The 14,369-nt window shown below is 44.0% G+C and overlaps 1 protein-coding gene across 1 annotated transcript; it reads left to right on the top strand.

The window, feature by feature from the left end:
* Positions 1 to 5,545: 5,545 nt before the first annotated feature.
* LOC108106942 (protein wingless) lies at positions 5,546 to 14,152 on the top strand. Its single transcript, XM_017214209.2, has 5 exons — positions 5,546 to 6,122; positions 7,872 to 8,122; positions 11,450 to 11,751; positions 12,972 to 13,399; positions 13,520 to 14,152. Exons 1-5 carry the CDS (start codon positions 6,007 to 6,009, stop codon positions 13,824 to 13,826), a joined length of 1,404 nt encoding a protein of 467 aa, XP_017069698.2. The 5' UTR covers positions 5,546 to 6,006; the 3' UTR covers positions 13,827 to 14,152.
* Positions 14,153 to 14,369: the final 217 nt, after the last annotated feature.

The following is a 14,369-nucleotide window of genomic DNA, read 5'->3' as shown; positions in this document are numbered from 1 at the left end:
ATGACACGCCCAAGATGTGGCCATCAAACGAGTGGCAAATAAATGAACGGGGCGTGTGTTACTCCAAAGATTGGCCAGATGGCAATGACAGTTAATTGAGTTGAAAAGTGAAGAAAGAGTTGTAGTTGTTGGCTGAAAACTATGATAGAAATTCAAGAAAATCAAATTCAAAATTTACAATCAAAAACTGGCCATCTTTTTGCCTTTGAAAGGAGCTCAAAGGGGTATCTTCTTAAGCCTCCTTGATAGTCATATACAATCTTAGAACATTTATGATCTTTCCGATCTTCAAAACCCTTTACGAAGTAATCACTTCCATCTCAACCCTTTTCCATTTGTCTGATATTTACCATTCCATTGCCATTTCCCATTTCACAGTGCCCCATTACCATTCTTGTTACCAAAATGTCAGCACTAAAATGGCTTCCTCTACCACCGAAAAAAAGAGATCGCCACAACCACCACTTCAGGCCACTGCTTTTGCACATGCCACCACCATCTCATGCTCTGGTGGTTCGTCTTCCACCGCTGCCCCGACATATTTCCTCGATGGCTGCTCGACGGATCGCACTTCCGGCGTTCGCAGACCGCCAGCGTGGACGATGATAATGCATTATGCATTCCACCGGCTGGGTTTTAATTGTTATTAACTCGCGATAAGCAGAACTTTAACACCTATAGTTAGGCCGGGCCAGAAACTGAAGCCGAGCATGCCGGGGTATAATTTCCAACATTTTATAAGCACTTAACAGGCCAAAAAATGAAAACGCTTGGTCATACACTGAACACAACATTGTGCTTAGAAGGGATGTAAGGTAAGGTTTTTGGTTTAAAATTAGGTGTTAGTAAAGTTAGTGAGTAAAGAAGACTTAACATCAACCATAAACTGGGTTGGATCAGCCAATAATCTCAGTTTTATGCTCTTAAACTTTGTTACTAAGAAAGTAATTTTCAATCTTCAGACCTATATCCCTTAGTCTACAACCTAATATCTTTAAAATATATCATTCATTAATACACAATTTTAAAGTAAAAGTATTACTCTTAGATTCCAAAGACTTTTCCCTCAGTGCCATACTTTTTTGGTAACCAAAACTGGCCGGTGCCTTTTACCTTTCGCTGGCTCGGGGATAGGGAGCGGGAACGGGGAACGGGAAATATAAATTGTCGGAGCCCGGAATTCTACACTGTCATCAAAGCGTAACTAAACGCCCATTTTTCTCAACTTTTTGGAGTTTGTGTCGGGTCGGACAGCCATTTTCGGTAGTTATTAGTGGCATATTTTGGCCTAAAGTGCGTGAACCATGTCGAAGCAGGCCAGCGCAGGCAACAAAATTTATTGTTAGTAGTGGTGGAGTGAAGTTAACAACAAAATGGACCTCCCAGCGAAAGAGAAAGACACGCAACGTGGAACGGGAGTGGGAACCTAAAGCGGACCTGGCCAGAAAAAAATATTAACGCCTCGAGCGGTAAGAGAACCAACAGTTGGTTAGTGGTAACTGTTGTTTTTGTTGCCCGGCGAGAGAGGTGGCGGGAGGGGTGGACCAAGTCAAACCTCTTACCTTATTGGCTGACGTCCAAAGACCGACCACCATGGTTGGATGCCCCATCCCTTGCCCCTGCCTTTGCTCATACTCCTACTCCTACCATCGATGATGATGATGATGATGATGATGATGGCGTTGATTATGGCTTATTTTCAAATCTCACCCATATACATTTGCCCCTCCGTCCAGTCTCGGTTCACTTCTTGGAAGTGAAAAAGTGGGCAAGAGCAAATTATGTGGAGTCATCAATGGCAGGCCAAGGCATCGGAATCGTAGCATCGCCAGAGTGGGAGTGGAGAGCACGCAAACCCCTGGATACTGGATTCTAGATTCTGCATTCTGCATTCTGGATTCTGGCCATTGGTAGTTGTTATGGCCAAGAGTGTTGGGCAATTTTCAGGCTGCAGCTGGGTTGTCCTGAATTATCGCTGCTCAGATGGCCAGCACAGGAGATCTCCAGATCTGGCATTAGTTCGGTTTAAACTTCTTTCTTATAATTTACGTTTCAGGAGGTAGGAAGTTTGTATTCAGGATGGACTTTTTTAGGAATATTATTATCCTCTAATGCCACTTTAATCCTTATCATAGTCTAATATCCTTTTGAACCTAGAATAGAGAGAATAATGGAAGGAAGTTCACTCCTCAATTACGACCAAAACTCCCCTGATCGTGACGATCCTCTGCAAGAGCCAACGAAAACATTTACAACCTTTTTGCACCGGGTTAATCGTCTCATGTCATGCCCATTAGACTCGATCAATATCGATCTCTGGCCGATCATCTGGCCTGATCTGTGCAGCAGATTTGACCGTAAAATCGAGTGCAATAAAAGTTGCAGAAGAGACACAGCAAGTGCCCGACTGTTTTCAATCAACAAAGACACGACACGCTCAGCTGAAGATCAGAGGAGAGGACTCCCCGTTCGCGAGCTGTCCATGATCGCAGCAATGATCACGGGATCTCAACCTGGTCTTCTGGAACCCAGAAACCCCGAATCCCAATCCCAATACCGATCGAAGCGTAGCATTTTTGCACGGCACATTAGCTGTTTGAGAAACAGGAGGCCCATAAAGTCCGTAGTGTTGCAAATTTTTATTTGGAAGCAATTTTCACACCCTGCGAGGGCCTAGAACGGTCACAGCAGTGTCATGCGGCGATCGGTGCTGACCTATGACCCCTGGCCAGTGGCCGTTTCGGCTGCTTATGCTGCTGCTGCTGCTGATTCTACCAATTCTGCTGACAGGACACAGCGTGGCTAATTCGGAAACGCTTGACAACTACATATCCAGAGGGTCAAAATTTTTGGGCAAAAACAAGGGAAAGGGAACCAAAATTTCCAGACGCAAAGTTGCAAATGATGCCAAATGATTGCCGACCATATAAATTCCGATTGTTGAGCGATTAGCAGGGAAGTCTGCCTGGGCTGCCAGGTACAGGACTACGCCCCCCGCCTCCAGGGCTTTAGTCGCGCTTCATCGCCGACGATTATTTGCAATTATGAGCAGAGATTTTACACTTTTAGTGAAACAACACCCCCCTCCCCCAGCAAAGAGAAGGTGCTAAGAAATTAACATGCAAATCCATTCCATATGCAACACAGGAAAAGTTTGACTTTTCGACTTGTTCCCTAATCACCTGAGTCTGGGAAACTCCTCAAAGTCCACAGCTCCTTGTTGGTTGACCATATCGTAGACCTTCAATAAATGCCCAAGGACACGCAGCAGACACTCGTTTGGTACTCCTCAAGGCCAAATCTCTCGGGGGTTTTTGGACTTGCATCGGTCTTGGTTTGTTTAGAATTGTTGTGGCGTTGTTTTACGGATAGATATTACTTTGATGGATTAGCCATATCGCATCGAAGGTCGGCTCTCGGTTAGCCTCGAATTTGTTACGACCTGTTTTGTGTTGGCTAACCAAAATACAACGCTCAACACTAACAGGGTCAGCTTGTGATGGGTTTGGAAAGCTATATATTATAGGGGAAAAGGGTTTATGTTTTGAAGCGAAGTCCTTGAATGTAACTTTTAAGGGAAAATTCACAATAAAGTTAAACTAATATGTAAGAAAGTGTTAAGGAATCTTCAACCAAACATCTGATAATCATACAAGATATTGCCATAAAAACTCTCCATTTTGATATCCTCATTCTAAAACACTTTTAATTACCTCAAATGATGGCCAATCATAAAGAAATTACCACCACTCTCGCTATCTGGCATTAGTTAATGAATAGAACCACCGGACTTTAGTAGGTCTGGCGATTCGGGTTGCTTTTACGATCGGAGTGGGTCGAGACTAGGCGAGAGGCGAGAGGCGAGAGACGGCGAGGGCTACCTACAGCAGAGAGATGGGTTTCGATTTTATGATTTATTTACATTCCGGCCTTCTGTTCTCGGCCTTACTCATTCGGCTAGAATGCCTGGGAGTGCGTGTGTGTGTGTGTGTCTCATCATTTGGATTTTCCGCGGCAATAAAATTAATAAGAACGCGCTAATTTTTCAGGCCCCGGGGCCTAAGCAAAAGGCATATACACAATTTCCTGCAACTCCTCCTCCACCCCCTTTTCCCCTAACTCTTTTCCCAGCGCCCAGACTGTGCTAATATTTGCCAAGGGATTTTTGGCCTAAACCGAGAGCGGAACTCTTTCCGTTCGCCATTTTGTTGGCCAAACGTTCTTCCTGTTGTTGTTTAGAAACCTAAAAATAAATCTAAAAATAGGAATTACTAAGTTCTATTAATAAGAAGTGAAAACATAAACATTTAATTAATAAATATTTAATAATATAATTAAGAGTAATCCCTGGAAAACTCATTCATTAACAGCTTTGACATGATCTGAGCCAGCTAATAAATGTGTAATTCATGGAAAATGGCCGAAAGATCGGACGGAAGAGAGGAGTCTTCGGAAGTTGGGGAATGGTTGTAGGGTGGGGGATACCTGCTCCTCCTGAGCTGCAGCTACATTGTCCAATTAGTGGAAGCAGCCAGGCAATGGATGAGGAAAAGGTAAGACATAAAGACTCAGCACGGAATGCGAGAGTGTGTGTTAACAAACGACCGAGAGCGAGGGAGCTGGCTGCATGCGAGGCAAGTACATAAGACTACTCCGAAATCTACTCCGAAAAGCAGCACAAAACTTGTTCTCACACGGCAAATGTGAGGGAATGCCTAGGTAATGGGTAATAGGAAGATCAGGTTAGTAAGGGAAACTGAAAATTGGATTTTAAACTTATTTTAAGGAGTAATCTGTATTTTAGGTAGTTAGTTAGAATTAGGGACTAAGCTAATAACTTACTAAAGGTTAGAATAAAACCGATTAATCGATAGAAAAAGTGATTTATCGTTTGTATTTTAAATAAATAACTAAATTTAAATTCCATTTATGTTAGTTATTTACTAAAAATAACATAAATAATGATTACCAACAATCTACCATCAACAACCAAACACCATTTTCGACAGCCAAGACTGCTATTAATAAACATTTTTACCTCTCCCATTCGCTAACCGAACAGTAAGCGTATCGAAAAGCGCCACGAAAGCCAATCCCATAAATACCTTAAGGAAAGAGGCGAAAAAATTGCGACAAATAAATATAATTAAATGCAGTCGAGGCTATGACGAAATCCCAAGAGATTGCGCAAATAATCCGGCAATACAATCGATTACACCGAAAATGCCGCTCAGCGGTTTTCCATTTCCGCCATTTCTTATTGGGCGACGCTGGCTATATACTGTATACGCCTATATCTCTATATACGCTGCGTATGTGTGAGTGAGCAAGCACGAAGGCAGAGCAAACGAGCAAAACAATCAATGGGTGAGTATATATAGCGGTGCTCTTCTGACTTACAGTAAGGCAAGACTAGAGCTGGCATAGCTCCGCCCCACTCGCACACAGCGATCGTGTGTGATACGAAGAGCAACGAAATGCCATCGGATCGGGGATCTCGGATCGCTGCTGACAAACGCAGAGTCGGACGAAAGAACGCACCGTGTGTTTCAGTTAAGTGTTGGCACTGAACCGGGCAACAATCTTCACTCCTCCGCTCGAATCGAATCGAAACTGAAACGCCGCGATCTTCCGATCTATAACTAGAGCGAGCCGAGAGTAGTGTTCTATCTATCTATCAGAGATACAAAGATATAAAACCATATTTGAGCGTGGAAAACTCACAAGTTCTTGTTGTGTCCCATGATTGCCGTGTGATCCATTTGGAGTTAATAGCACAAATATGAGCAGCAATATCGGCATGCCCATGCTAATGATGATTATGCCTCATTTATAGTGCGCTAATTGAACGCGAAATTGCTCGATCAAAAATCAATATACCCTAACCATTCGCCAACAAGCAACAGCAGCAAACAACAACAACAGAAACAACAATTTGAAGAATCAAAAATCGAATACCAAGTTTAGTGTTCAGTGAGTTAGTGTGTGTCGTCGGAAAGAGCAATAATGGATATCAGCTATATCTTCGTGATCTGCCTGATGGCCCTGTGCAACGGCGGCAGCAGTCTGAGCCAAGTGGAGGGGAAACAGAAGTCCGGCCGGGGACGGGGCTCCATGTGGTGGTAAGTTTGTTTCGAATATTTTCCATTAAATTGGGCAATTAGCATTAGGGCGGCAATAAAATCAGCAAACACCAGCAAAAAAATATCTAAAAAAAAAAAAACCAAAGCAGAAGACAATGAAACAACAACAAGGCACGCGCCGAAAGTTTTCAAGAAACATTTCCCACAGCAACAAACAAAAAAAAAAACCACACACAAAATGTTAAAGGTCTTGTGCGTCACGCACCAAATGCGGAAGCCACAAAATGCACACAAACACACACACACACACACACACAGTAAAAAATGAATAAAAGCTTCGACTTGGACTTCTTCCCATCGCCTGATGAAAGCAATTAAAAATTCTAAGCGCGCATTCAACTTTTACTTGGGATAAACTCTGAGTGTGTGTGTGTGTGACACAGTTTGAGATATGAATGGGGTTTTGGGTGAATGGAGTAGGGGGGCAATAAAGAGTCTGGAAGAGGGGGCCTCGATAAGGAAGTGGACAGTTTAAGAACCACCGCAGAGCAGCAGCAACAGTTGAGGTTTTCAAGAAGCACTCACAGCTGAATCAAGTTCGTTGCCTAAGTCTTTCGTTTGGCTGTTTGAGGAAACTTCGTTTTAATAGATCAAAAATTCCTAATAAATATAATAGTTCAGTGAGATTAAATATAACATAAAAGTCACATATTCCTGTTAAATATTAATCATTCTCTAAGCTTCATGACTAAGCCTCAATCATAAATGTTTAAAGTCAAATATTTAGCCAGAGACTGTTATTTGTTATTGCTATTATTACAGAGCTCCCAGAGATTCTCTGGCTTTGATGTGTTTGTTTGTTTGACTTTTATCATGTGCAAAACTTCAGCTAAGCCTTAATAACATTTTATAACGGCATAAATTTCAGCCGCGACAATAAAAAAAATCAACACAAATACGTAAAAAAAAATAAAAGGCAGAGGCAAATACAGCGACGTTTGCCGTCGCATAAATCTCAGTTCGGGGCATCGATTTTTAATCCGCCTGGGAATTGATATCGATTGGGGGATCGATGCTCCGCAGATGTTACACTTTCCGATCAAGTTTTTTGTTTTATTTACGTACTTTTATTAATCTTGCCTTGCATTGCGCAACGTTCTGTTCCCACCACAATTAGCAATCAGCTTTCAATTGAATTGCCAATTAATTTGCATTCTCCGCGACCTGTCAATAAACATTTGTTTATGTTTGTTTATTGTTTGTTATGTGCATAAATAAATACGCGTTTGCTGCTAATGAAGCGTGGAAAAAATATTATAAAGATCAACAATTGGAACAAGAAAAATAAATGATGACAGGTCACAGAGGAGCAAAGCGCTAGCCGACAGGTGTCTGCAAATATTTGTCCATCTTCATGTGAGTGTACCTAATAAATGTGTGTGTGGTTTATGCTTGAGTAACGCCGGCAATTGACGAATACCGCCCAAAAACAACAAATGTTCGAAATAGAAAAAAAAAAACCAGAGAAAAGCCGCAAAATGAAAAACCAAAAGCCGAAAGAAAAACAGCTCGATCTCAAGTCAAGTGGAAAGACACATAGACCCCCAGGAAAATATGACAAAAAAGAAGTGTTTCAGCTGATGGAAATCCTCGTTCTCGTTCTCATTCTCGTTCTCATAATTAGGCGCAAAACTCAGCCAAGCATTTAATAGTTTTGACAACCTCTTTCCCTTTCCCAAGATTGCTCTATTAACTTTCGGTTTTTCTGGTTCATTTTCTTTTTTTTAGGGGCATTGCCAAGGTCGGCGAACCCAACAATATAACGCCTATTATGTACATGGATCCGGCCATTCATTCCACGTTGAGAAGGAAACAGCGCCGCCTGGTCAGGGATAATCCCGGTGTGCTGGGAGCCCTGGTAAAGGGTGCCAATTTGGCCATCAGCGAGTGCCAGCATCAGTTCAGGAATCGTCGCTGGAACTGCTCGACGAGAAACTTCTCCAGGGGCAAGAACCTATTCGGCAAAATCGTTGATCGAGGTGAGTTTTTGAATATAATTTTAATATTAAGGTAAAACACTTAGTTAAGATTCTTGAAAGAACCTCAACTTGAGCCGCACTTAAGAGGAAATATGATCTTCAGATCTATTGTCAACGCCTTCGTTTTTTTTGGGTTTTACTAACTACTAAAAAGGCTGCCACACAAATAGCTTGCATAACCATAAACCATAAACCAACTGCAATCCAGTTTTCCCTTCGACTGGCTCCTTATTTATGTCAAGAAATGTCACTCCCCCGGACCTCTGGCGCTTGTTTGTTATTGTAATACGATCTGAGCACTTGGTAATATGTATATTTCGTATATATGGGTTGACTACCCTTTTGAAGGGGCCACTTTCCCCTGGACGGTGGACACGGGGGACAACAAAGAGTTGTCTCTGTGCTGGCTGCACTTGCTCCACTTGCCCGGTTCGGTTTCAGCGTGTTTATGCTAATGAGCCCAAGTTGGCAGCACCAGTGGAACCAACTCTGGGCCACTGTTGTCACTCACTCACTCACTCAGACAGCCAGCCATTCAAATCAATCAAACGTGCTTGTCTTCTGGGAGTCGAGTCCCCGCCTGCTGCGCCAGCCAGCCTGCAGTCCCAGGAGAACGTTGCACGTTTCTCTTAATATATAAATGTAAACAAAAGTCGCGCATGCGCAGTTTTTGTCCTGGCGCGTTTTTAGCTGGAAATCCATGTGACTCCCGCCCTCGCCTGCCGTTTTATTAGCTACTGTTTTGTCCTGTTTTCCCAAGATCCTGTTCCTCAAACTACCTGATCTTAATATATATATATATATACTCTTATATATAGTGGGCGTGGCAAGCGTCGCGTGGCTTCGATACTCCGATTCCCTTTCCTCGCCGCCTGTCAACGGCAGCTGACTTTTATAGCCAGGCTCTTGACCTTATCAAGTTATTTCGACTTCGGCTCTCCGGCCAGAGATCCTTTTTATGAGCTCTCGACATTTTATGGATTTACTTAAGGCAAAAAGGGAAATTATTGCCCTGGTGACAGCTTTTTATCACAGCACTTTCATCGCTTTCCACAATCAAATTTTTAATGTATTTGCCCTGCCTTGCCTTGCCATGCCGTGCCGTGCCCTTGGCCCTAATTAACACCTAGAGCGCACCATTAACACTTGGGGTTCGAAGCTATGCCAGTGGCTTCCAAACTGGCATACTGGATACTCTGAAACTGAAAAGAAACCCTGCCAGCGGGGCACACTACCTATTCCTGTCTTGTCTGGGATCTCTCTTTATTCCCTTCTAAGTCCTAAAGGCTGGCCTAACTTGTTTTCTAATTGGTGACACCTCGTCAATTTGCCACGCCACACGCTTTAACAGGCCGTCTCTATTAGTGAATTCTCGTTGGGTTCCTTGCCCAGATCTCTTTTTGGCAATCATCATCGGTTCGTGACGAAGCCGCCCCGGGTGTCCCTGTATTCCAGTATTCCTGTCTTCTAAAGACCCTATGTCCCTATGTCCCTGTGGGTTTTATATCAAGAGGTCTAAACTATTCCAGGAACTGCTGACGATGCTGTCACTAAGCAGCTTAACCCTGAGATGAGCTGTACTCCCTCAGATCTCAGGATCAGTCGATGCTTCTGCTGCTTCTGATTTTCATCCTGCTCTCAATTTCAATCAGCTCGAGCCACGCCCACTCACAACGGAAATCCGTTTTGGCAATTAAATGAAAACCAAAAAAGAAAACGAAGAAGTATCGCATTACATGCGGAAATTTGCTTTTTGGTTGCTCCATTTTGGCCACACCCTTTCTTGGCCTAATTGCTCAGGGGGCACCACCCCCGCTTTTCATTTTATATATCGCATTTATTATCTTTTGTTCGCTATTTACACATTCAAAAAAAAAAATAAAAAAGAATAAAAAAAAACAAAAAGGAGAGTACGAAATGCAAACAGCATTTCGCTTCCAAAAGGTAACGCGAATTCTTGCTAAGCTAATCACCAGAAAACCAACTCACCAATGACTGTGTCACGCCTCTGGGGCCCCCATCTACCATTACGATCCCTGCTCGCACCCCCGCCTCTGTGATTCCCAAACCGTTTGCGCATGCGCCGCCGCCTTATCGCGGACCAAACATCTTGCACATATTTACACACAATTTACCTGTGTGCGCCTTAAATTTCGTTACATACGTGAAATTATTTAAGGAAAAACGAAACCGAAAACGAAACCACCAACGACAAACAAACAAACATTAACCGGGAATTGAAGGCTCGCTCGGGAATAGTTTCGAAAAAAAACCGAAAAAAAAACAAATTATTTCGTGGTCGAATTCCAGGAAATCGAAATCAAAAGCGGCGAAATTTTTAACACCAAGCGGAAGTTGTTTTTCGGTTGATATCGAGAGAGAGCGCGCGAGAATTTGTCAATCGTCAAGTGCAGACTAGTCAATCACAGACCCGTCAATCAGCGCCTGAACAGAAATAAGTCAGACTGCCAGGGCTTACATTTTAGATAAAAAGGAAACTCTATTTTTTCATAAAACTATTTTAATGGCAGTAGGAAAGAAATTTCATTTTTACATAAGAACTTGTACAAGTCAAGTACTTTACACTCTCGAAAAGTGCAACTGGAAATTCCAAAACAAGGTTGACAAGGCCTCTCTGGCCAAGAGTTTTCAGCTACCTGACCGGAGGTACCATAGAGCATCGACCATCCCCTATACCTATATATCATATCTTGGGCTATGAACCGAGGCGAAACCACTTGAAAAATTATCTGCAACATGTAAATTCAATTTTCATTGTTCTTTATCTGTGATGGTCTCGCTCTCAGAACAGAAAACGGAGACAGAAACAGAAACGGAGGCAGTTACTAAAAATAAAATGAAAAGGGGAAAGGCAGAGGGAAAGGGCAGAGGGCAGAGGGAAAAACACAAGGGGGAAACTGTCCACTCGAATGGTCTGAGCAGAGAGATGGACCCAAAGTGTTAAGTTGGAATTTATAGTTGAGCGTTTAATCTGTGTCAGGTTTTGGTGGGCTCATCTCTCTGCCTCTCTGCCTCTGTGGCATTGATAACTTGAAGTGTCATAATTGACCAGACTTTGGAAGACAAGTGCCATTACTCATAACGAAAATTTTTAACTCTCTTGCCCACGACGTCTCCCGGCCATCACTTCACTTGGCCGAGATTGAGATCTTGTCTTGGTCCCGGTATTGGTCTTCGGTGCCAAGTGGAACACCCAGAAGGCGAAAATAATGACTGCACAGAGAATAAAACTTTGGAATACTTTTGTTTAGTTTTAAATCAAATTTATTATTATTAAATCAAAATGCAATTTTCCATTTTTTCCAGGCTGCCGAGAGACTAGCTTCATCTACGCCATCACCAGTGCAGCGGTGACCCACTCGATTGCCAGGGCCTGCAGTGAAGGGACAATCGAGTCCTGCACCTGTGACTATAGCCACCAGTCGCGCTCCCCTCAAGCCAACCATCAGGCTGGCAGTGTGGCCGGTGTGAGGGACTGGGAGTGGGGCGGCTGCTCGGACAACATCGGTTTTGGGTTCAAGTTCTCCCGGGAGTTCGTCGATACTGGAGAGAGGGGTCGCAATCTGCGGGAGAAGATGAATCTGCACAACAACGAGGCGGGTCGAGCGGTAAGTTCAGCTTTGTAAACCAAAATGCACAGAGAGAAAAGAGAATAGAAAACAAGTCAATATTAAGTAAATTTCAAATCAAATTTTACTCTTTTTAATATACTTTTCTCTCTGTGTAACTCGTAATAAGTAGTCCTAATGTTCGGTTTAAGCCTGGCTGGGCGATTTACGACTGTAGCGCTAATAAAAACCAGCGACGACAATTTCCGTCCCCACAATTAATTGGAGCCGAACGCCAATTGGCCTAGCTGCAGTAGAGATAAGCCCTCTCTCTCTCTATCTCTCTCTTTCGCTCCCCTATCTCTTCCCCCAGAATGCGGGGGGACTTCTGCACTCGTTTGCGCTTGTGTCGCTCGTATATTAACTCGTTGACAGCTTCCAGTTCCCCTCCACATGCAAGAAAATAGCAAGACTTAAGTTTTGGGGGCAACTGCACAGTGGTTTGGGTTTAGAAATCAAATTAATATGCGATTTAAACGATAATGTTAGATCTTTTCTAACCCAAAAATAAGATTTCATATCGATAAGTTAGAGATTTTTATTCATTTTACAGCATTTCCTAAATCAAATATCAGATTTAGAATCCACATTTTGCTAGCCTTTTACCCCACGCCCAACCCACTGTGCATCGCCACTCCTGCTGTCCGTTTTAGTGGGGCGTAGAAAGTAGCACACAGCGCCAACATCCCGCAACCAACATCCAGCTAGACCCAAGCGATCCCACCGGATCCGGGCCTAGTCCTCGCTGCCTTCGCTCCTTGCTTCGTCTTTGGTTAGCAGGGCCCACCGTCTGTGTTATTATTTTATTACTTGTTATGGGCCGCAGCTCCATAATCATTGCGATCAGCATGATGATGATCATCGGGCTGCTGCTGCTGCTGCTGCTGCTAACCGAACTGAAGGCCCCCCAACTGCGTTGATTTCTTACTTTTGGTCCGCGCACAACAATTACAACCGGCAACTTCGGGGGGGACATGCAACAAGCGCACAGCAAGTTGCAACAACATTTATTGATTTTTAATAACTGCAACAACGTGGCAGGCGGGCCGCCAATCTCCCAGCCAGCCAGCCAGCCAGCAAACGGGCAAAAACAACAACCGGCCAAGACTAAAAAACCAGCAAAATAATTAAGTGAAAAACATATTGCGAGTCGATTCGCAAGCAGCCTAATAAAGTCATACTAATGAACAATCTCTCCCCGCTCTTTTTCCAATCTGCAGCACGTCCAGGCGGAGATGCGACAGGAGTGCAAATGCCATGGAATGTCCGGCTCTTGTACAGTGAAGACCTGCTGGATGCGATTGGCCAACTTCCGTGTGATTGGCGATAATCTCAAGGCTCGTTTCGACGGAGCCACCCGCGTCCAAGTCACCAACAGTCTTCGGGCCACCAATGCCTTGGCTGGAGTTAGTCCAAATGCCGCTGGTTCCAATTCCGTGGGTTCCAATGGACTGATTATCCCCCAGTCGGTGGTCTACGGCGAGGAGGAGGAGCGCATGCTGAACGACCATATGCCGGATATCCTGCTGGAGAACAGTCATCCGATTAGCAAGATTCACCACCCGAACATGCCGTCGCCCAACAGCTTGCCCCAGGCTGGGCAGAGGGGCGGACGGAATGGCCGTCGCCAAGGTCGCAAGCATAATAGGTAAGGGTCAACTTGATTTAGACTTTCTACTTTCTGCTTCTTGAAGAATAAATGAAGCTTTATTTAAATTCCCAATGCACCCAACTAACTTAATACCCCTTTGCTCTTCCTTCCTTGCAGATATCACTTCCAACTGAACCCCCACAATCCCGAACACAAGCCGCCAGGCTCCAAGGATCTGGTCTACCTGGAGCCCTCGCCCAGCTTCTGCGAGAAGAATCTGAGACACGGCATTCTGGGCACCCATGGGCGCCAGTGCAACGAGACCTCGCTGGGCGTGGATGGCTGTGGGCTGATGTGCTGCGGGCGTGGCTATAGGCGAGACGAGGTCGTGGTGGTGGAACGTTGTGCCTGCACCTTCCATTGGTGCTGCGAGGTCAAGTGCAAGCTGTGTCGGACCAAGAAGGTCATCTACACGTGTCTCTAAGGACACGGCTCGCCTCTCTTAAGCCCCATCTCCCTTCAATCTTTGTATGTGTTATGTATTTTGTCTACGCTTAGCCTTTGTTATTAGCACCTTAAGAGCCTAGACTATAGCCTAGTTAAAGATACGACTAACAGCCCGCCCATCTAACGCCCCTCCACCCCATCTAACTCTCACTTTTTTTTTAGCAGTATTACACGAGGAATATTAACGAATAGATTTCAAGAGAGAGAAAGTGAGGAAAAGGAATACAACGTGTGTGTTTGCCCAGTTTTTAGTCATGTAAGCTAGCTCCCAATCGAAGCAAAATATTTTGTAAATTACAAAGCCCTCCCAACCCCCTCTTTGGTAGCCCTAGTTAGTAGTTAGTAACTAAAATTATTTTAGTCTAGCTTAAAGTTTTCAAAGCGCCTCCCCCTTTTCTGCTGAAACCCTTAACCCATTCTCGTTTAACAACTTTTTAAATCACTGAAAACAAGACTGAAAATTCAAATAGCGCTCAGCTCAGCTCCCTTCACCCTCTGGCGGACACTGCTTGCACTGCTT

The sequence above is a fragment of the Drosophila eugracilis genome, unplaced genomic scaffold (genome assembly GCF_018153835.1).
Source record: "Drosophila eugracilis isolate 14026-0451.02 unplaced genomic scaffold, ASM1815383v1 contig_883, whole genome shotgun sequence".
NCBI lineage: Eukaryota > Metazoa > Arthropoda > Insecta > Diptera > Drosophilidae > Drosophila > Drosophila eugracilis.
The sequence above is the reverse complement of the archived record's forward strand: the minus strand, read 5'-3'. Positions and strand labels throughout refer to the sequence as shown.

Coding starts and splice junctions, on each gene's coding strand:
- LOC108106942 (XM_017214209.2), top strand. CDS start 6,007: ATGGATATCAGCTATATCTTCGTGATCTGCCTGATGGCCCTGTGCAAC. Junction 8,123..11,449: donor CGGCAAAATCGTTGATCGAG/GTGAGTTTTTGA, acceptor CATTTTTTCCAG/GCTGCCGAGAGACTAGCTTC. Junction 11,752..12,971: donor ACAACGAGGCGGGTCGAGCG/GTAAGTTCAGCT, acceptor TCCAATCTGCAG/CACGTCCAGGCGGAGATGCG.